This window comes from Amblyomma americanum, chromosome 3 (genome assembly GCF_052857255.1).
Source record: "Amblyomma americanum isolate KBUSLIRL-KWMA chromosome 3, ASM5285725v1, whole genome shotgun sequence".
In the NCBI taxonomy this organism is placed as follows: Eukaryota; Metazoa; Arthropoda; class Arachnida; order Ixodida; family Ixodidae; genus Amblyomma; species Amblyomma americanum.
The window spans coordinates 184,942,087-184,965,701 of record NC_135499.1 but is presented as its reverse complement, the minus strand read 5'-3'; the positions used below and the strand labels follow the sequence as shown (position 1 = coordinate 184,965,701).

Below are 23,615 nucleotides of genomic sequence, written 5' to 3'. Positions count from 1 at the left end.
TTCGAAGAGCCGAGGCAGTGCGGTATCGTCACCCAGCAGAATGCCGGCACAATGGGAGTGTGCGCGCGCGCAAAGTCGTCAGTTTGTTTTTCTTTATTTTGGTTTGGTGAAAGAGGAACGCGTGTAGATCTGCTACAACCTCCTAAACCATTTCATTAAAATATTTCCACCACCGCCTTAGTGCAACCCGCCGGCCTCACAAGTCTCCTGCAGTACTCAACAGATTCCTACTTTCCAGTAGTTCTTTAGAGCCTCATTATTACCTTGAAGCCTCAGTCTATAAGCAAAGCGAACTGCGGTAGCTTCTGGTGAACTATTCGAATGTAAGTTCAGTATACTTGGTCTGCCTTTCGGGCGGGGTTGTGAGTAGGAAAGAACCGAACTTTTTTTCTTTCCTTCCTTAGTTTTGCTGATAACCGCCGTTTGTTCCGGCGAGCGTTCGAGGCAGCATATCTCGAAAAAACGAAGAAAACAAACGACTGAGCAAACAAGAAGGAAGTTTATTGAAGCGAAAAGCTTAACTGCGCTAGGTAAAGAACCCGCCGCGGTGGCTCAGTGGTTAGGGCGCTCGGCTACTCATCCGGAATGCCCGGGCTCGAACCCGACCGCGGCGGCCGTTTTAAAGCGAAAGCTTTACTGGCCGCGAACTTGCCATTTCGCCATGGCTGTGCTCCGAGGAGGCACATGACGTCACAACGCGCGCCTCACCGCGGATATTTCTCTCTCTCTCTCGCTCCCTAGTCTCTACTGCGCATGCGCCGCTAGTAGCACCGAGCCACAGGTGTTCTGCCGCTGCGCAGTGCCGCGCCTTTCCTCAAAATCCAACTTTAAATTTTCAGTGCCCCGCCGCGGTGGCTCAGTGGTTAGGGCGTTCGACTACTGATCCGGAGTTCCCGGGTTCGAACCCGACCGCGGCGGCTGCGTTTTTATGGAGGAAAAACGCTAAGGCACCCGTGTGCTGTGCGATGTCAGTGCACGTTAAAGATCCCAGGTGGTCGAAATTATTCCGGAGCCCTCCACTACGGCACCTCTTCCTTCCTTTCTGCTTTCACTCCCTCCTTTATCCCTTCCCTTACGGCGCGGTTCAGGTGTCCAACGATATATGAGACAGATACTGCTCCATTTCCTTTCCCCCAAAACCAATTATTATTATTAATATTAATTTTCAGTTTTCTCTTTCTTCCTTCCCTCCCTCCTTTATCCCCTCCTTTACGGCGCGGTTCGGGTGCCCACAGAGATATGTGAGACGGTTACTGTGCCGTTTCCTTTCCTCAAAACCAAACAAAACAAGTGAGCCGACGGCGTTCATAGAATTCATTGGCGTTGACAACCTTGCAAATGCCGTTCACGTAAGACCATGTGATACCATGTCCTAGCCACGTGGTCGTGTGGATATATATATATAGAACGGCTGTCGCGAGCGTGTAGCGGAGCTAAAGTGTACTAGTGCACTTTAGCGGAGCTTCTATGGACGAGCCTGAGACGCTTAGCAAGCGTGCTTGCTTTCCGCTGTATTCCAGGGCTAGCCGAGTTAAGCCAGTGCCAAGCCGCCGTGGCTATGGCGCTCGTCTGCTGACCCGAAAGACGCGGGTTCGATCCCGGCTGCGGCGGTCGAATTTCGATGGGGCGAAATTCTAGAGGCCCGTGTGCTGTGCGATGTCAGTGCACGTTAAAGAACCCCAGGTGGTCGAAATTTCCGGAGCCCTTCACTACGGCATCCCTCATAGCCTTAGTTGCTTTGGGACGTTAAAAACACCCACAAAACCATAAAAACCATAAGCCAGTGCCAGATTTTTTATTTGTTTACGCAGCCCCCGAATATTTCCGACACGCGGCGCACACAGCTACTGCTACAACGTCGCCGACGGCTTTTCGACCGAACGAGCTGTATACGCTATTGCGTAAAATGAAAATGCCATATTGTCCCACTTTGTCACTGCTACGAGAACAGAAGCAAGAGACATGATACCAGTTGCGCGGTTCACGTGTCCAGCTTTAATGACCACACACAGTTTGTGCGCCTAAAGTTCGATGTTATAATCTCCTCAAATTGGCTAAACACCCGATAATATTAAGACCCTTTATTTCACTGCGGTCGCCGAGATGCATTATTGATCGATGCTCGGCTAAACCTGCGAGGCGTATTATTGTCGAGAAAGCGAAAAAATTACGCCGTCACCGTCTGGAAGAAGTTGAAGTAACGAGCGTTACCACTCTGCCGAGTGCTGACGTCACGGCCGCCATGTTAAGCCTAATCATAATTAAATGTTAGCCTAATTAGGCGTATTAGTATCTAACATGTTCTACTCATAGAGCCCGTTACAAATATGACATTAGTTAGGTCATGAGGTCATCGGTTAATTAAATATAAGAATTAAATTAAACCCAATCATAACTAAACATTAACTTCATTAGGTAATATTGGTGTGTAACGTGTTCTACTCATCTAGAGGATTCCAAATTTCTAATTCGTTTTATGATGACCTCATTAATTACTGAGTTATAATCGATTACACTTAGTCACGTGACTACGTTAATTATGACGTCACAAAACCAGTGACCTCACCAATCAATCACCAATTCGATGTACTAATGACGTCTCCAATCAGTCACCAATTGGGTTGTTATATCGATGTACTATGGGGGCCGCCATCTTGAATTTCTCGGATTTAGAAGACTGGAAGGTGGGGAAGGTGGTTCCTTTATATAAATCACGTACCTGTGTTTCAGCGCACAACCTGGACACATTTCTTATTGTGTAAATAGTTTGTACATATTACTTCTCCCCCTATCCTCTCTTCCTGTCCCCTCACCTCTCTCATTTCATTTCTCCATTCTGCCTGCTATCCTTTATTTCCGCTGCCCCAGCTCAGGTGCTTCAGTATCGATGGCAGATGCCGGGGCTAGCAAAAAATCTTTTCCTTCCTTTATACTATTATTTTTAATAAAACCACTACCACCACCACCACCACCACTAAACTATAGGCCCATTTCATTAACCAGCGTACCCTGCAAATTTCTTGAGCACATTATTTACTCTCACCTTGTTACATTCCTATTTAGAAACGTGATGAATAAGAGCTAACGCTCTTTTAAAAAAAAAAAACTTGTGGCTCCAATCCACGCTGTGAAGGTGGTTGGACAGTGAAGCTGTATAACGACGCCCAATTAGCCATTGCGACGCCACTTGAAAATTCACACACTTGGCTCTAGAAAGGCTGAAACCAGAGACGAATGAAATGTACTTGAGCTGCATGCTGTATGCCTGATTTGAAAGGAGATATGCTGTGTACATTCAATTTTTAGCCTGGCGCTTTTTCTTACAACGACACGAAAACGCAACAATAATGTTTACCGGGAAACACGCGGGAGAAGGAACGTGCTTCGCATTGTTTGCAGGCGCCGTTATCATACATTATGTGATTTGCACTTCACACGAGGGCTTCGAATGACGCCAACCCCTTTAGAAGCAGCTGCAAACCTAATGTTTACCGGAACGCTTAGTTGTAATTGTCGGCACCGCGCGTCGGATGGATGGGAAAACTTTTCGTCAGAACGCGTGTGCGGACGATTCCGTGGTAGATGGCCGTCGACCCATGGCTGACGGCGACCTGGGTGGCCCACTCCATGGTGCACGGCCCTGGTCTGGACGACCGGGCCTAAGCTGGCCAACACGGCCTCCCACTGCTCGAGAGAAGGATCACGCATAATATTCGCCGGCGGCGGCGCTATGCTACAGCTGCGCCATTTGCATTCCGGCTGCACGTCCGGGTAGATTTTGTTTAACACCTATGCGTTAATAAAGATCTCGTCTGCAATCTTCGCCAGACGCATTCCTGCGCCTTCACCGATTGCTTGTCCCGGGCCGGGTAAATTCTACGCTAAAGTTTGTAATGGTTATTAATGTCGTGAAAGGACACCGGCCCATTTCTCGTGGACCTCCCCGGAACGTCCGGCTCACCTGCTCGGCTGACGAAACCTCGAGCATTTATGCGAGCCGCCTCGTTCCCGGGGGTCCCGAAGTGTGCCGGTACCTAGACAATTTCCACCTCCGTAGACCCTCGCCCCGTGGCCCGATTTAGCAATCGTGCCGCTGTGACAGATATTCTGCCCCTCGCCAAATTTCGGATGGCTGTTTTAGAGTCGCTGAAAATCAGGTCAGCTTTAGTACTAGCTATAGATAGCGCTATCACCGCCTCCTCTGCAGTTTCTGAGTGGCGGGTTTTGAGTGATCCAGAGGTGACCAAGCGTCCCCGCCCGTCCACCCCTGCAACTGCAAATGCGTCCTTGTCCTTATACTCGGCGACATTTATGTAGACTGCCCCGTTCTACTTCCCTTACTTAGAACGTAAAGCGCTCTGGCTCTTGCCTTCCTTCGGTCCTCGTGATGTATCGGATGCATATTTTTGGGCAAATGTTTTATGTACAAGCCCTTGTGCATTTCTCGCATCATCTGAATTTTCATGTGCCCAGCTGGAGCATAACTCCAATGCCAAGCCTCTTCAAGATGTCCCTTCCTACTCTCGTTTTTGAAAGTCTAATGAGTTGCATCACCAAGTGTGTTCCGGCAGTTCTTCCAGGGTGTTGTGCACCCCTAATCTCAGCAGCCTTTCGGTAGACACATTGTTAGGCAACCGAAGGGCCGCCTTATAACCCTCCCTAATCATAGCCTCCACTCAGTGGATTTCTCCGTCGCTTCCATCTTCATATAAGGCGTCGCATACACTATTCTAATGAGCACGAACGCCTGCACCAGCTCACACAAGTCCTTTTCCTTGACCCCTCGCTTACGATTGGTATTAGCCTCACGGTAGCATTGACTGTATTTTAAAGCCTTTCCAAGGCCTCCTTAATCTTTGTTTGCCTGCAGATACAGACCCAGGATCCTGACCTTTTGGACCTCTGCGACCGGTGCTCCCCCCACTTTCACCTCTAACTGGGGTGGCGGCACAGTGTCTCGCATGTATCCCTCTTGTTTATCCCTAAGCACGAAAAGCTCGCGAACTTCGGCTGAGAGCCCGAGAGTCCTGCCTCCCCTGCTAGCTCGTCCAAAATATCGACAGCCTGTTGTAGGGTTTCCTCCAACTGTACGTCGCTGCCCCTGGTTACCCATAGAGTAATGTCATCCGCATAAAATGTATGTTTAAGTCCCGATATTCATTCTAGCCTCAGCGGTATCTTGATCAAGGCGAGATTAAACAGGAACGGCGATAAAATCGATCCTTGCGTTGTCCCCCCGACCCCCAAAGGGAAGGGATCCCTTCCCCTACGGCGCGGTTTGGGTGTCCACCGAGATATGTGAGACAGGCGTCATTTCCTTACCTTAAAACCAATTTTCATTTCATTTTAACGCGACAGCGTTAAGGAGCTCGTGTCGCGGAAAAGCCGGTGTCGTCGGCATCTTTGGCCATGAGCAGCGCATCTCGGTAGACACCTGAACCGCGCCGTAAGGGAAGGGATTTTCCTTTTCCTTACGGCGCGGTACGGGTGTCCAGCGAGAATTGTAAGACAGGCGTCATTTCCTTTCCTTAAAACCAATTTTCATTTCAATTTCCTTCCATTACGACCCAGTTCGGATGTCCACCGAGATATGTCAGACATCCGTCCTTTCCTTTCCATGAAAAATTTTATTTTCATTTCCCTTGCCTTACGGCACGGTTCGGGTGTCCACCAAGATATGTTTCCTTTCCTTAAATTGTCCGGGCAAGTGGTCGCACCGAAGGACGATGGCGTTCTGTGGATTCCTTGGCAATGCTGTAATACGCTGGCGCGTCCCGCTCTTAAAGACGAAGTTTAAGCGTCCTCCTATTTTTTTATCTTTTTCCACTTTTTTATTATTTCTAGCCAGTTATGCCACCGCGGTGGTCATACATTATGCGGTTTGCATTTCACACGATGTCAGTGCACGTTAAAGATCCCCAGGTTGTCGAAATTATTCTGGAGACCTCCACTACGGCACCTCTTTCACCCTTTCTTCTTTCAGTCCCTCCTCTATTCCTTCCCTTACGGCGCGGTTCAGGTGTCCAACTATATATGAGACAGATACTGCGTCATTTCCTTTCCCCCAAAACCAATTATTATTATTACTAGTATTTCACACGAGGGTTGTCGTTGTTGACTGCAGGAAGTATAGAAAGAAAACTGCACGGGCCTGCACACTGGCTCAAGCTCAGCCACAATCGCTGCCACGTGCCGACAGTAGGAGAGTTAGAAGAGATGTGAGAAGAAAGATTGAAAGACAAGACGCACGTCGCAACAACCGCGTCACCTGAAGCGACGACGGCGGTTTAGCAACAAATACCGCTGGTGACAAGGAGCCCTCGCCACATGTGTGAGAGCCCCTAGATCCCCGTAAGGCCAGGAACTCACACCCTCCACACGAGGGCTTCAAATAACGACCCCTTTCGAACCAGCTGCAAACCGTGGACGTGTTCCCATTGTTCACACGCGCCTTCATCCACCATGTGGTTTTGATATTTGTTTTGTGGTTTTCTTTAGCCTGGCGTTTTTTGCTGACGAAAACGACAGCTTCGCTGTAATATGCAAAGCAGAACTTTCCAGCGACGTGATTCAGGTGTGACACATGACTTTTGGAGCAATCAAAGTTTTCGCAGTGCGCACAAGATTATTAACCTTGAATAGGATTGCCCGCAAAAGTGAACGGAAGCGGAGATAGCTAGGTGAAAGAGGCGAAAAGAACAAGAAACGCGACAGCGGGACAGAAAAATAGATGAGAGCCCAAGACACCTTCGAGAACGTAAACATTTCATTCCAAGTTTGTTCTCAGTTCCTTCGGGTGTCTTCATAGAAATGAAGATAAAACACAGACGAGAGATAAACGTCACGCCAGCAGAGAGAAGAGCAAGAGTAATCGTGCGCACCGTTCTTGATGTCGTACTCTTGTTCTGCCAAGACGATGCTGTCGTTGTTGTACTTGAGCAGGCGGACGGTGACCTTGCCATCCTCTTTGACGTCTGTGAGCGTTAGCCGAAACTGTTCGTCCGTTTCGCTGCGCAGGATCTTCGGCGCCGTGAAGATGTACCCACTGTCAAGAAGAGAAAAAGAGATAGAAGAGCGCACAGATCAGCGACTCTTCCGTCCAAATGCGCATATAAGAACAAAATGGGGCCGCACTTCGGAACATAGATTTGATGCTGCTTTTCCTTTGTTTGGCTGGCTCTTCCTGGCTCCCGTCTGTACGGCATTCACAACAAGTGTCGAAAACAGCCGCTCTTAAGATTGTATGCAGCAGGGAAAAGCAACGAGCCAGTATAAACATGCTTCACTGTAGAGAAAGTGAAGAGAGAAAACTAGGCTTGTTCACAACACGCAGTACCATCTAGCACCGCAGCTTGCTCTCATGAGGAATAGTTTTGTTGTATTGTTCAACAGTGCCGTTGTTCTATGATTTCTTTGAGTGAACTTCGCGAACTGAATTGTCGTTACATCCCTTGCGGTGTGTCGTGAAAAAACGTTTCGAGGGCTAGAGAGGACGAGCGCCAGAATCGGGGAGGTAGCCAAAGGCACCCACGAGAATTAACGCGCTCTCGCGTTATCATCCGCAGAATTGTGGCGCCCGTTTTATCTGGAGTGAAAACAGAGAGCGGTGGGGAAGCCCCCAAGACGGAATCTCGCAAGAAGTTCGCTATCGTGGCAAGTCATTTGCATCTACTTTTCTTTTTTCTTACAGTCTGGTATGATAATGAAAAAGGCGTTGGTGGAAGGCTCAAAGCATGCTGTTTAGCTTGCCGGTCCGGACCATTGCGAAAAGAACACTATCAACAAAAAGTTTCGTACTTATGATGCACAGAACATATTGCCGCTGCAGTAAACCAGCTTCAGGGAACGCTGTGCCACGACCCCAGTAGAATCGATTCCCGCAAGACAGATGACAAATTTGCGCCGTACCTTTCAGCAAGGCGCGATGCCAAGGCACCAAGGACTAAAATGAAGGTGCCCCAATGCATTCTAGCTCTGGCCACCGGCACCTCTCGTCACCTGCAAAGGCAAACAGAAGGAAGCGTTACAATTTTCTACATTTCGGAGTAGAAATATGCTTTTCTGTTGCTGCTCTGCGCTCTGCTAAAAAGGAACGAAACGAATAAATATTTGACATTACTGAGGAAATCTTGAGTGTCAAGTTACATAACAATGTTGAAATGCTACTATTGAAAAAAGGAGGGAGGAGAAGACAAAAATATTGTTATGTGGCGGTCAGCCGAAGAATGAGGCGCGATGAACGATGGTAGAGATATTTATTTATTTATTCAAATACCCTCAGGGTACGAAGGCATTAAAGAAGGGAGTGGGAAGGACATACATTGGGTCAGATACAGTGCAGCAGAAAAACAAAATAGGAGAAACGAAAACGCGGCGAAAAATGAACAAAACATAACACAAAATAATGCAAGAGAAGGCAAAGGGGAAAAAACAGCAAATCTCCAAAAAAGAGAACATTTCCGGCAGACAGCAAAAAGACAACGAAAACGAACGCAAAATAAAACTGAGTAAAATCTACAAATAAAGATTACATCTATTACAAAGGGAAGTCTTCCGCAGGACTCCGCTGCGGGAATAGAACAACTGTAAAATAACATAAATAAAAACTAACAATACTCTAACTGTAACATAATATAAAATAATAATAATCCAAGTGTAAAATAAGTTATCAAATGTAAATATTACATAGGGCAGTCTTAAAACAACTTGGATTAGATTTGAACTTGGATTACATGATTTAATGCCGCTGGCATATAGGTATAGCGCGAGCGCTCCGTACCGCGCCACTGCCAACTTCCTCGTCTGACGAAGACACACACGAAACGATGAGCTTCAGGGGATGGCTCAGTAGTAAGGAGAAAGTGATGAGGTGCTGGCCGCCACGATGAAGGAGATGGGCGAATGATTCCGGTCCACGAAGCGTCCGGGCCGCAGGCTGACAGGAGCCGACGGCCGAGGCCCTTGGACGCACCGAACGGCATGGGCAAGGGGCGGTGTCCTCATGTGTGGGCAGCGTCTCGGGTCGGTCGGGTCATAGGTACGGGTCGCGGCACCGTCGTCATGTCATCGCGTCTTGTGGTCGGGGCGCGGGACGGGCTGGGTTCAGGTACTGCGGGCTGGGGCACAACCGGGCGGGGCGGACCAGGTGCACACGACCGATGACCACGGCAGGCGGAGGACGCCGAAGCTCCGGGACCAGGAAGATGGCGGTGGTGGCCCAGCACCCCACACCAAATGTTACGCGGCAGCCAGCCGAAGAATGAGGCGTGATGAACGATGGTAGAGATATGATTTAAGGGCCACTGGCCTAGCGCGAGCGCTCCGTACCGCGCCACTGCCAACTTCGTCGTCTTCGTAACAATATCGTTCGAGAAACACGCGAATGTCTTGTGATTTTGGTAGTCTTCTTGTCTCCTACTATAGGCGCAAAAACGCAGCAGGTACGCTCCGGCATTCAGGTAGGAACAAAAAAAGCTGAGCTTCCGCGATTGAGCAGCCCTTCTCACGCAAGCATCCTTTCGATGCACAACGTGAGCAGCTCGGCTGAAGGGGGAAATTTCTATCCCGACAGAGACGCTTCACTTCACGGGATCAGCGGGGCCTAGCAATCAGATTTGCACCTTGCATTGTAAGCGCGTCTTTTCGCGCCTAGGGATAACATTCTGTTCCTTTACTTGAGCGCGATGACAAAGCCCTTGTAAACATAAGCGCGGCAGCGATCGAAGCGGCTCTCAAAGACCCAACCGCCGCCTCCTTCCCGTCCCCCGAGTTCCGCTTTCATCTCTGCACAGAGCTCAAACCAGCCGTAGCGAGAACAAAGGGTGCGGAGGTGCGGGTGGCGCCGTTTGGTGTGGCCCTATCGATGCCGTTGCCCGCCGACTATTAGAAACAGGGGCTAACCGAATCCTCGTGCAATCTGCAACGGTGAAAGCCTCGGGCGCGTGCCTTGATTACGGCGCTGAGCCAAGAGGGGGGGGGGGGGGGGGGGAGAAAGTGGAAGGCCAGTTGGGCGGAAAGGGCGCCAACGGCTGGTGGCATTAACGAACCGCCATTCACACGTGGCCGGGGCAGGTCATCAGCAGTCTGCCTTCTTTTGTGGCGATGCCCCTTTGGATTGCTCATCGGCGTCACGGCGATAATGGCCGGTCGCGGGTGCCTGCATACATGGGCCGGACACTATCGCTAGGTGAGGTGTGCGAGAAAGAACAGACACGAGATGGCCGCGAAAACGGGTGTGCATGGGCCTTTGGGAAGAGAGTTTGTTATCCTTGAAGGCGGTTGCCATCTCTTGTTTCCGGTGTCGATTGCGATTTTAGTACTCGTCATACTAGGGACAGAATTCTCAACAACCCCTTAGATACGAGCATGACACTTTAGGCCTTATGCTGAAGACGATCGAAATAATGAGCGAAGTTTCAATACCGACATGTTATCTCAGTATACAGTACGCATGCAGCTTTTAATGCTTTTTACTGCGACAGATTGAAAAAGGGCTTCCTTCAGAATCAACAGAATCGCTCTTGCGTGTCTATTTTGCGTCTCATTATCATAGATGCGAGCTAAAAGTCTATTATATTTTTTCCTTTAGTCGCTGCAGCTGCCTGATTAAAGAAAACACAAGAGGTCCATTAGCATCACAGCCGGTAAAAAGCATCAGGCGTAACGGCAAAATACCAGGTACCTTTTCCGGAGGAAGCTCAATGCTGTAATTCTTTAAAGTTTCCTAACGAAGCTGTCGATACCCCTTAGACACCGAGGAGATATGCTCGCTTCCGCAAGTATTCCGCAGCGTCTTAACGCAGTATTCGCATGCTGACGATGTCGATTACGAAACCGCATTCCTTACTCAGTGTGCCTAGGTACTCCACCGCTACAATCACCACTCCCCACTTCGTCACAACACTGACGTCATAAGTCGTTGCGTATCTCGGCAACCTATACGTCCCCCTGTTGCTGACATGTGTGGCAGCCCTCCATTATCTCCATCGCAAAAGGTTCGATCGTATTTCGGTCTTCCAGCGCATGTAAATGCACGCATAAAAAAAGAACCCGTTGATTTTTTTATTTTCTTGCCGGGCACTTCCGTTGTGAACGAGCACGACCGAAACTCTGTAGGTGTACAAAAATGCCGGATCTCAGTGTCGCCTTGCGTCCCACAAAGTTGCCTCTCTAACGATTCGTAACGATCAACGCAGCTATGGCCACACTTCCTGTGCTGGTGCCGTGCTTCTATGCACTGCAAGCTGCTGTATATAAGGCCGGCCGGTGAAAAGAAAATAAGAATTGGGAGGCCAATTCCGTGTGCAAAGAGCGGGCATGCCCTTAATTATGCACGTCCTTCCGTTGCGATCCGCCAAACATTTCCGTTGCTTCCCGTGGAGACGCGATGGGTTCCTAACTCGCCCGCAAGGTCCCAGATGGAGAAAGCACAAAAAAAGGAACATGCCGTCCTCGTTCATGTATGCATGAGGGGAAAGGAACCGTGGGATACCAGGACTGGATAGAAAACCCAATGAAGCTCCCGCCCAGCCCGTTCAGAGACACCGAATTGTGGTTTTCCTGAGGAGCCCTATTTGTTCTCTTATCGGTTACTCGCACCAACTGCTTTCATCCTTCCGACGGCTTCCTTTGGAAGAAGCCCATTCACAGGTCTCGGGGTGACAGGGGCTGGAGGAAAAAGGGAGCCTCGAACAGTGCAAGTAACCGCACTCTTGTGCGGAAAACAAGGCCTCATTTTGGTTCCTTCTTTCCCAAATGTAGCACTGCATAAAAAGGAACCACCTGGCACTAGAATTATGGATTGTCAGACCAGATAAAAGATGCGCGATTTGAGGAGGATGTGATGGCAGTGAAACAAATAAGAAACGGGCAAACAGCATTACCCTTCACGGAGCGCCAGGTGCGAAAGGCATCATAGCGAACCTTCAACGTACTTTTGTTTTGCGGGGAAGCAAATAACTCGGGTAGGCTGAAACTCAGTGAAGCACAAGACATAATGGTGTTTCATGTAGAAAACCGTAATAAATAACCAGCAGACAGTATGTATATGCGTGCCTTCGAGCTGATGCTTTAGGAGCGAAACCAGCCTTCTGAGCGTCAGTGAGGTCAGAAACAAGTTCCTGCTCGTTTTCTTAGCACGTCTCCAACTATTCCTCCGCGCTTTGTTGCCGGAAGAGCCATTTGCACAGAACTCGGGGCACCGCCTTTTCCCGTATTCATCAGAGCCACTTCTAGTCTACAGGATAAAGTGTTCGTCCATGCGTGGGAAATAATTGCGCAGAAGCCGCTTGTCCGCTGCGCAGTCATCAGCACCTAGTTTCCTGAATATGATTACTGCTTCGGGGCGCGAAATGGAGGAGCTCCTAACAGCCCTTTAAGTACTGGGAAAGGAGAAAAACTTGGAAAAGAAAACAAGGAGTTACGAAAGAGAAGCAGTGGAGCATAACAGAGCGAAAGAGTCTTCCGCGCGCTGCCAGCCGTGCGAGCACATTACGTAAGCGCAAAAGAGCATGCAACTCCCTGCATAACAAACCCAATCAGGTGGAAAGTGCGCCGAGAAGCCTCCGCCCCCTTTTCTGGCCTCTGTCTTCCGCTTTCACGCTTTTCCCTTTGGTGCTCTTTATCCTGCAGCGCAATCACGAATGCTTCGAGAGGAAATTCCGGCAGTACCGACGGGAAAAAGCTGGGAAGAAACAATGCGAGCCACATATTTCATTCGGTATTGTGCGAATAAATAAATGCAGCGCAATAAATTAAACGCGTGCAAAAGTGTTTCGGACCAAGAGGCCCAAGCCTGTTCTCTTGAGAGCAGGACACGTGGTACTTCACTGCCAAGTATACGCAGATGCTTACTGCAGGACACTAAACAACGCAAAGACCGCCATGTAAGCAGCGAAGCGACTGAGAGCGAAGAAACGGCGCCGCTGAGGAGGGGCACACAACACGAGTGCGGGGGCACGGTCCTCGAGATACTCCATCCCTGAAGCCCGTGTCAAGTTTACCATACTCTCGCCCTTTCTCAAGTCTTTCGTTACCCAGTTTCCGCCCCTTAAAACGTCCGGAACTTGCTGGCTTTCTGAATATGTCACTACAGTATTTTCTTCCATCCTCCTCTCCATCTTCCTCTTCATCCTCTTAGGATATTTCTCCCTCTAAGTAAGTCGGTTCCTTTCTTCCTTTCTTTCTCTCTTTCCTTCTTTCTTTCTTTCCTTCTTTCCTTCCTTCTTTCTTCTCCTTCTTTCTTTTTTTTCTTTCTTTCCTTCCTTCCTTCCTTCCTTGCTTCCTTTCCTCTTCCTTTCCTTCCTCCCTCCCTCCCTTATTTTGTTTGTCCTTCCTTCCTTCCTTCATTCATTCCTTCCTTCCTTCCTTCCTTCCTTCCTTCCTTCCTTCCTTCCTTCCTTCCTTCCTTCCTTCCTTCCTTCCTTCCTTCCTTCCTTCCTTCCTTCCTTCCTTCCTTCCTTCTTTATTTCTTTCTCTCTTTTTTTGTCCTTCTTTCTTCTTTTCTCTCTCGGTTTCTTCCTTTTTCTTACCTTCCTTCTTTTTCGATTTATTTCCTCCCCTCTGTCTTTCTCTCTTCCTCTCTTTCTCTCTTTGTTTTTCTCTTCACTGGTTTGCTTTCTAAGGAAAAGACAAGACTATAGATGCTTACGAATCGACGGCGCTATCCTTCAAACATGCTAAAAGTTAGCACGAAACAACTTTTCTCTTCGGACTTTACGTCAGCTAACGGTAGCGCGTGTCGTTGTTAGGCAAATCATGGCCACCCTCTTCTTTTCAAGTGCAAGCCGCAGCGCGTTACAGTCTCGTCTCGAGTGGCTTCTCCCATATCACTGTAGCAGAGGGTCTGCAGAGCAACAGCGCTGTACCTGTTCTCGCTTCTTACAGTCGGAACACTTCCCGAGTCCGGGAGCTCGCAAAATCTCTGGTGGCATACAGAACCTGAGGCCTTCATCCTTGGCTCGATCAACTTCCACGGCGAATCTAGCGGAGAAATACATCGCAAGTTCACAACACTACAGCAGGGGCATAAATGACATTACTTTCGCTGGAGGCCACGTACCCGTGACCACGGTGGACGGCGACCTCCTGCGCTTTGCGCTGAAGAGAATTTTAGCCAGGTCTTGTGCTCTAATTTTGTTCGCCGACAGAGCAGGTTCGCAACCCCATCGCTCCCGTGCCGCTTTCAAAGACATCCCCTTATCTAGCATCGCCACTCCGGTTACTCTATCTCCGACACCACAAGAACACGATCCATCCATCTATGTACTTACGAAGATTTCGCCATGAGCGCGATAATTCAGCATATTTACTGCAGTAAAAAAAATTGCGGATGTAAACCAAAGTAAAATGTGCCATGCTTACCACTCACTTTCTTGGATGAAAAACTATAACCTCTGTTGGGAGACATAAAGGAAAGAAAAAAATTGTAGAGGACACTTAGGACACTAAAGCTCAGCCTTAAGGGTATGACGTGATAACGTATGGGATATGCTTTCCATTATGAGCAGTTTGACACATTTGAGCGCATTTTTCATTTTTTCAATTTTTTCAAATAAGTAACTGATCAATTACACATAAAAAGTTTCTTAATTAGCATCATGAAGCACTGGCTTTTCATTCTGAGCATTTTGACACCGTTGAACTTCCTTTTTCCAATGTTTTCATTTTTAATTTCCTTAATTATTAATTAAACAATTAATTACAATGGACAAGACATGTAATGCGAAGTCAAGATAACCGCTGGTCCTTAAGGGTAACGGAGTGGTATGCAAGAGAAGGCAAGCGTAGCAGGGGCGGCAGCAGGTTAGGTGGGTGAACGAAATTAAGAGGTTTCCAGGCACAGGTTGGGCGCAGCTGGCAAAGAACAGGGTTAATTGGCGAAACATGGGAGAGGTCTTTGCCTTGCAGTGGGTGTAATCAGGCTGATGATGACGATGATGATGATTTCATTAACTCGTCAACACCTATCACACACCAATCAACGATCAATGACTAGAACCACACATTACCATGACACGATTTTTTTTTACGCAGCCCCCGATTATTTCCGACACGCGGTGCCGACTGCGCAGACGGCTTTTCGACCGAACGAGCTGTGTATACGTTGTCGAGTAAAATAACTTGCCTCAGCCCGTGTTCCCTTTTGGCCGAGTAGATTTCTGACTCTAAACAGTTTTCAACGATGCTGACGAGTGTTTATGCCACAAACCAAATTCTGGTTTCTTGGCTAGTTGTGAATGATTCTTGTGCCTTTTAAATACAATGACTGCTGTCGTAAATTCAATAGGTTATCCCAGAAGAAGAAAACTGCGACATAAGAAAACCTTGAATTCATTTGCCTTCTTGGATTTAACACACACCGCCATAACAAAGAGCTACGCACGAAAGAAGGAAAAGCAGAAAAAGTTTCTAGCCCCATTAAAAATGACATAGTTTAACACAAAATCATCAAAATTTCTCGGACATATGCATTCGCAGTATATTAAAATAAAAAGCACCCATTTTCCTGCAGACATCTGACGCTGTTCAGTTCTGGTTCAAAATCAGCCATATGTTTTCCTCCGGAATTCGGGCTTCAACAAAATAAGTTCGTTCTTTTTACTCGCTTGCGTACCTTTTATCTTTCCAGTCCTTGCCAGCGCATGAAGAGGAGCTTTTGTAAACCTTCCCCTCTCTGGCGACTGCAATGTAGTGTGCGCTCATTATAGAGAGTACCTAGCAGTGCTCCTTCTGCAAGGCGTCTTTTGTTTCACTTTGTCTTCTATTTGTTTCTAGGTTCGCAATTTTCGCACTTCACCGCCGAACTTGAATCAGCACGCAGATGACATTCATTCGTTTCCAGAGCCTACCGCTCCCATGTGCCGGCCCTTTATCCTCCCGCTAGACTCCCCCGTACTTTCTCCCTCTTCACTTCGTATCTCCCCAGCCAGTGTTTCCTTCCAGAGAACACACACTGCAAACTCTCGCACCATTTCTTTTGATCCCAATCCTCCGCTGGCATTGTCCTTTCCATTGTTCCATTCCGAGAGGAATCCGTTTGTTATTAGGGCCCCACAAGACACACCCCAAACGCGATTGCCTTGAAGAAAGCCCTTATTCAGCTTCAATTCTCTTTTCAAAGCGAGCTGCGCTTCTTTGCTCCGGAAAGAGAGGAAGGAAGAGTATTTCTTATCAAATTTTCATTTCCCTCGTTAACGAGGCTCTGTCCGCATACACGCGTTCCCAAGAAAGAAACGGATTAGATTTTAATTGGATTTCAAGAACACTATCAAAAACAAAAGCCACAACAAAAGTACACGTCAATATGGGGACAATTCCCGAAGCAGTGATTTACTACAGTGTGAGATCTCGCGAACGCATGCACGAGAGACGATGGCAGTCATAAGGATTTATAAACACGCGCATAAATACGCTTCAGTGCCGTCCTTACAGTGGGCGTTCAATGAAAGAATACGACATTAGAGATAAGAAAGCTTCAAACCAGTAATTATCCTGTGCGCGGTAAGTTAACCGCTACACAAGAAATGTACTTGGCGGGTTTGTATTAGCCAGTCACTGAACATACGACTGTAAACAGCCTTTTCTGTGGTATTCCTGAAAAATTAGTTGCTGTTCGCGAGTTTCATTTCTCGCTCTCAGCACATACAGTGCCGTGGAACGTTAGCCCTTGCCACTTAATGATGACCGGCGGCTAGCCCGCCAGCATTTCGAACGCTGTGTACTCCTTCCTGAGCGCAGAGAGCTCGCATAGAGGGGAAAGCTAAACACAAAAACATGATTGTACAATAATTTCGTTCTATTTCTCGCGTCGCTTGCCGGTAGCGAAACTTCGAATCCAACTATATCTTCTTTGCGAGTGTTGAGCTTCGCGTTCACGTCATTCATGCAAATGCTTTCTTGAACGTAAACATATATGCACTACTGAAAAAAAAAATTACAGAGAATGCTTACTACATCCCAATCAATATGAAAGCACCGATTTGTGCTACGTAGAAAGTGACGATGAACGAGCAGTAGGTACGCAGAAAGAAGTTGAAGACGACGTTCTGAAATGTGGGAAAGTTGAAACTTTAGACCATTTTCTCCTCTACTGCCCAAGGTTCGCACTTCAGAGAAAGATTTACCTGGAGGTCCCTCTCTCCAGGTTGATGTGCTAATTCTTTTAATGTTCTACGAGCTCTTCTCTTTTCACCAAAATGCTGTCTGTCATTTAACTGTCAATATTGTTCTGTTGTTTTAATTCATTGATTTTTCAACATTCGCGATTGGTGCTATACTTTTGTCGTCATCTTCCATGGAAACTTCTTTGTTTATTCTACTACACCTTGGCCAATCCCCCCGCGTGGGTATGTGCCATATACCTGGGTGAGTGAAGAAGAAGAAGAAGAAGAAGAAGAAGAAGAAGAAGAAGAAGAAGAAGAAGAAGAAGAAGAAGAAGAAGAAGAAGAAGAAGAAGAAGAAGAAGAAGAAGAAGAAGAAGAAGAAGAAGAAGAAGAAGAAGAAGAAGAAGAAGAAGAAGAAGAAGAAGAAGAAGAAGAAGAAGAAGAAGAAGAAGAAGAAGAAGAAGAAGAAGAAAGAAGAAGAAGAAGAAGAAGAAGAAGAAGAAGAAGAAGAAGAAGAAGAAGAAGAAGAAGAAGAAGAAGAAGAAGAAGAAGAAGAAGAAGAAGAAGAAGAAGAAGAAGAAGAAGAAGAAGAAGAAGAAGAAGAAGAAGAAGAAGAAGAAGAAGAAGAAGAAGAAGAAGAAGAAGAAGAAGAAGAAGAAGAAGAAGAAGAAGAAGAAGAAGAAGAAGAAGAAGAAGAAGAAGAAGAAGAAGAAGAAGAAGAAGAAGAAGAAGAAGAAGAAGAAGAAGAAGAAGAAGAAGAAGAAGAAGAAGAAGAAGAAGAAGAAGAAGAAGAAGAAGAAGAAGAAGAAGAAGAAGAAGAAGAAGAAGAAGAAGAAGAAGAAGAAGAAAGAAGAAGAAGAAGAAATGCACAGTGCGAGAGAGTGCTACAGTTTGACACGAGGGATGTTCGGCTGCGGAGATAGCCTAGGAGAGGATGATTGGATTGCAAGGCATTCATTTCGCCAGAAGGCAAAATACATATGGTCCGTGCTAGGTGGCTATCAGTCCACTGCTGACAGCGACCTGAGTAGCCCATTCAATGGCCCGGCTTTGAACGCCATTCTAAACGGCTGTGCCTTGAAATGTTCCCATGAAATGTTGAAATGCGCTGAAAACAGCGCATTACCGTTGGCCGAGGTCTCCCGACACATGAAGTTACCACAGACTCGTACAAAGTTGTCCTCCCTCGACTACCTATCGGGAATGTTGTCCTCAACACCGTCTTTCTGCATGCTGACGTCAAGGGTCCCCCGTACCGTGCTCCTGACTTCCGAGACGCACTCCCCAGATTTTGAACCTCAGTGACAATCTGTGTATTGGCCAGTACCAATGAGCTAGATTTGGATGGTTACCTGAGATAGTAGTTCCTCCAAGTAGAAGCTTGTTGACAAAGCAGAGTTACATGCGAAAGGTCGGAAGTGTATGGTATTTGACCCGCACACCAAAAATATGAACGCTAACGCTAAGGCGCCCGTGTGCTGTGCGATGTGAGTGCACTTTAAAGATGCCCAGGTCGTCGAAATTATTCCGGAGCCCTCCACTATAGCGGCACCACTTTCTTTCTTCTTTCACTCCCACCTTTATCCCTTGCTTTACGGTGCGGTTCAGGTGTCCGCCAATTACAGATACTGCGCCATTTCGTTCCCCCCCCCTCCCCAAAAAAAAAACAATTTCGCAATTTTCAATTGCTTTGGCTTCCGCGCTATATGAAGTACTGGGTGGCTGTGGAAGCTTTGAAGCCTTTTGGAACTGCACAGGCTGTTGAGCGTATGAAGTGGCGGTGCCCCCGAATGGAACAGCCAACCGTTAAATCTTGCTCACGCTGTGGAGTGTTAAGCCGCAAATGTCTCTGAATCGCTCTAAGTGTTATTTTGCCTCCTTTACAAATCAACACAATTCATACCTGTTTGATTATACATTAGATACTGTACAGGTGTCGCGAGTTAGTGCACATACCTTGTGGTTTATTTTTTATCTAAACTAACTTGAACAAAACATGTTGAATATATATGAGCAAGAGCTCGTCAAATGCTGAATTTCATCACACTAGGTTTCAGAAAACCAGCTCCTAAATTTAGAAAGCAACTTTACTAACGTATGATCTATATTATCTATATCTATATAAAGAGACGGTGTTGCTAGGCTCTCCTAGATCGTCCGGGTAAGTGCTTTCGTAATAAAACGTTCCCCTTTAACGCGGCCGTTTACGCGTCATTTCTACGGGCCTTCGTGTCTTCACGATTCGGAAGGAAGAAGAACGCACTGTTCTGGTTCACTGTCCGCCGGTAACAGCAACGCCAGCAGGGCTCGCTCGAGAGGAGGCCCGTCGAGTGCAAGTTGCGCGGGAATTTCAGGACCACTCCTGAAGCAAGGGCCCAAAGGTGAAGCTTAGAGAAACGGACGCTATGAGCCGAGAACAAGGTGGAGCCGCTCTGCCTCGTGTTACATTTCTTGCATGAGAACGCATTTGACTGCGTGAGTAAAAAGCCAAGCTGAGGGCTTCCGACGTGGTGTACCTTTTCTGAAATGTGGTTCCACTGAGAAAAAAAAAGTGCGAAATCCGGAGCGCCCTATGAGGTGCGAATGAATACGGAGAAGAAACGGGAGTGGTGAAATTGGAAACCGCCTGCTGTTCAAACCTCTGTGTCTGTGCACAACGATATGAAGCCGCCGTAGAACAATCGGTGGGATCGAGATAGGATGTCATATCTGTTACGCACTGTGCATGCGTTTGCTCGTTAGTCTTGCAATTTAACATTCTATTTCTTATTGTTTCCATTTTGCTGCTTGTGTTGTCTGCGACTTTCCTCAGACGACTTTCCTTAGACTATTGCGCGGGGGAAGGTACAAAATCAAAGAAAATAAGCAACGACCTCTTGAGTTATTGTGGTCTCGAAGACATTACTACAGTAAACCAGCACCACAAGCGTAACAAACTAGTCATGCAACAAACAGCGCCGCGAGCCTCATTCCACGAATAAGATATGATCGTGTGCGCTCCACAGAGTCCAATCTGCCTCCTCGACGCTAAGCTCCGGAAAATATGTCTTGAACAAGCTAAAGTCGTCGCGGGGAATGCAGTGGTAAAGACGCAGAACAAACGTCAAAACTGACTGCTTTCTTGGAAAGCACAGGGTACTGAAAACAGCAACAACGAAGAAAAAGTTTTCTAAAGTGGACTCGGACAAAAGGACCCTGCAAGACGACGCAATCCTAACGCGTCGGTTCAATTCCAGGGCACAAAAACAACCGTCCATGCGCTGCAACCGCTTCCCTGTCTGTCTTTTAATTCGCCATTTTTATTTTCCTTCGGTCCCGAGCTTACTGACCGTGCCGGAACGGAATCACCGGACAAGATGGGATTTCGAGCAACTGTGTCCACCCGTGTTCCGTGCTTTTTTTTTTTTCATCGGTTCCTTCTTTCATTTTATTGAGGGAGACAACGACGGAGAAGCAGAACCAGCGCGTGTGCGTACTTACTTGCCCGTCGTTCCCCCGCTCTCCAAGTGCGCCGAGTGCATGATGAGTCGCCTGAATCTATACCGTATTTGGTCGTCACAGCAAGGCTGAGCGAAATGCATTCGGCTGCGTTATTTTGAAGCGAAAAGCTTCACTAAGCTAGGTAAAGCAGTCGTCGCGTAGCCCGAATAATGGCCTTGAACGACCTTCAACCCAACTACGTTAGCCGTGTATGTGGTACAGTTATGGTGTCAAACACTTGACCCCTGACCTTGACCTGTGACCTTTAGTTGACCTTTGACCTCTGACATTGGGTGACCTTTGGGTTGACCTTTAGCATTAATAACATCCGATGGGGTGATGTGAAGCCACGTGATGACATCTGATGGGGGTGTCGTGAGACCATGTGATACCACATCATAGCCACGTTGTCGTGTGGGCATATATATAGAACGGCTGTCGCGAGTGTGTAGCGGAGCTGCCATGGACGAGACTCAGACGCTTAGCAAGCCTCCTTGCTTTTCGCTGAATTCCAGGGTTAGCCAAGTTAAGCAACTGCCAATACTTTTGACGTCTGTACACGTCTTTAACTGCAGTTGATTCCTGGAAATTGGAACCGACGGCGGACGAGATCGGTACACCGCGTTAGGTCGTCGAAATACCCTCACCCCCTCTCGTTTTTCTCTGTGGACGGTTGACTGACTGGCTTCGCCAACGGTGGCACGAAGGAAGATGCTAGAGTGGTTCGCGAGGAGACGGTGACACGATTACCTTGTAACGAGGTGATGGCGTTCGGGCTGAAAGACCTGTGAATTGTACTTTCACAGCTTTGCCTTAAACACCGAGGCCGTATGGGTCAGGCCAGAGTGGAGTTTCTGCTCTGTCAAGCTTATGAAACGAATGCCAGTAAGTTGTCGTGAAATCTCTGCGAACAAGTCTATATATATATATATATATATATATATATATATATATATATATATATATATATATATATATATATATATATATATATATATATATATATATATATATATATATATATATATATATATATATAGTGGCTATTGCACAATTTTAGAGAAATGCGGCGCGTCTACAAAAATGACTCTTGTATGCGCGACACATAAAGAAAGAAAAAACTACACAAGGATCTCAAAACAAACAAGTCTTCCCTTTGTACGAGTATTCGACAATAATAATAATAATAATAATAATAATAATAATAATAATAATAATAATATTAATAATAATATTAATAATAATAATAATAATAATAATAATAATAATAATAACTGGTTTTGGGGAAACGAAATGGCGCAGTATATCTCTCATATATCGTTGGACACCTGAACCGCGCCGTAAGGGAATTCGGGATAAAGGAGGGAGTGAAAGAAGAAACGAAGAAAGAGGTGCAGTAGTGGAGGGCTCCCGAATAATTTCCACCACCTGGGGATCTTTAACGTGCACTGACATCGCACAGCTAGCACACGGGAGCCTTAGCGTTTCGCCTCCATAAAAACGCAGCCGCCGCGGTGGGGTTCGAACCCGTTTAGCATTTCAGGGCAAGTTTTTATTGCGCGCTCCCTCGACCATCTGATAGTTTCTATGACGCAAGCGTTGCTTAAGGCGGAGAAAGAGATAGAAATAGCTTTAATGAAACACTACTCAATGAACGGCATCTCCTGCATCCTCTCCGCCGTCGGCCGGAATCCCTTGGGACACAGCAGCAGCAAGGGCTTTAGAGATGATGTCCTGCAGGACGTTAGGGTCTGGGCTGCAGAGCAAAGCCTCCCAGGATTCTAGAGTGCGCGAACTATCTTTCCTAGTCGAACATGTCCACACCATGAGGTCACGCTAGGACTCCCCCCGAACACGTCCACTGGCAGACTTATGAAGCTAGGGGTCTCGAGCACTCTCGCGGAGCTGATTGAGGCTGCAGTTACCGCGAGGCATCAAGGACTACTCGGATCTAAAAGGGGAAGGAAAATTTTAAAGAGATTGGGCTGCGAGCTCGAGCAGGAGCATGTGCGCTCAAGAGAGGTACCGCGACAAATCAGGGGCAAGATTAAAATCCCTGCCCAGAAACATGCACCCAGCTTAAGGCGGAGCATTTTCTTTTTTAATTCAGCGGTGCACTGGGGGCAAAACTATAGTGAAAAAAAAACACTGTTGTCAACATTGCGCAACATTGTGTCATGCAAGAGTCCTGCCCATTACAATAAGGCGCTAAACTTGATGCCATTCTCTCCGTCATGGACAACATATATAACTATTTTGATGTCGAAAGCGTTGCATCAAGAAATAAAGCAAGGACTTCACATCTCCGAACGGAAAGAAACAACAAATCGCAAAGTCTTGCACACAGCTCCCCCCCCCCCCCCCCCCCCCCCCCACATATAACATCTATTCTTGAAACACTCCCTCGGCGCCTTCTCAGTGACGGCGGCTCAGAGAGAAAGAAACGCTGAAAATAGTTCTCTTTGTCGTATACTTGCAAAAAGAATGTTTACTACGAGTCCTTCGAGCTTTCTCTAAAAATTTCGGCTTTCCAACGCTGCAAGTTGAGGTACACCATTCAGAAACGGTCCGATAATTCTCCATTCGCAGTGCAGTTCGACTTGTCTCCTTTCAGTTAACGCAGCGAGAAATGGCGTTGTGCGGCCATCGAATTGGTTGTCGCGTGCCTGTCTGATACTTAAGAACAACAATTAACTAAAAACGGTTATTCAGCGCTAAGCTTGGTGTGACGAAGCTCCAAATTGTACCCTGTAGAAAAATAAGGCAGTACAGCTGCTTTCCTATCTTGATAGGCGAAACAATATTTTTTTCTTACTCTTTCTTCCTAAAACTGTGTCCATAGTCCTTGATGACCACAGTGCTGTGTGCGTAACCGCTTTTTCAAAGTCACAATAATGGCGGGACAGAAAGAAAAAAAAATGATAAACGAAGAGACTGCGAGTTGTGGCGCAAGTCTTCAAGGACACTAAATTGCACTTTTCCGCGCCTGGCGGGTCGGTGCAGCCTCCCATCTAGTTCTGGTCCATCCCTTGA

The 23,615-nt window shown here is 47.1% G+C and overlaps 1 protein-coding gene across 22 annotated transcripts in view; it reads right to left on the bottom strand.

Moving 5' to 3' along the window:
* The window catches only part of LOC144125621 (alpha-1-macroglobulin-like), a 166,410-nt gene that overhangs the window by 57,411 nt on the left and 85,384 nt on the right, over positions 1–23,615 (bottom strand). For all 22 annotated transcript variants that reach the window (XM_077659184.1, XM_077659166.1, XM_077659165.1 and 19 more), the window contains 2 exons: positions 7,909–7,998; positions 6,882–7,045 (listed from right to left, as the gene is read on the bottom strand). In XM_077659184.1, coding sequence (XP_077515310.1) covers positions 6,882–7,045; positions 7,909–7,967 — 223 coding nt within the window. In that variant the 5' untranslated portion in view covers positions 7,968–7,998. The remainder of the gene's footprint in view (positions 1–6,881; positions 7,046–7,908; positions 7,999–23,615) is intronic.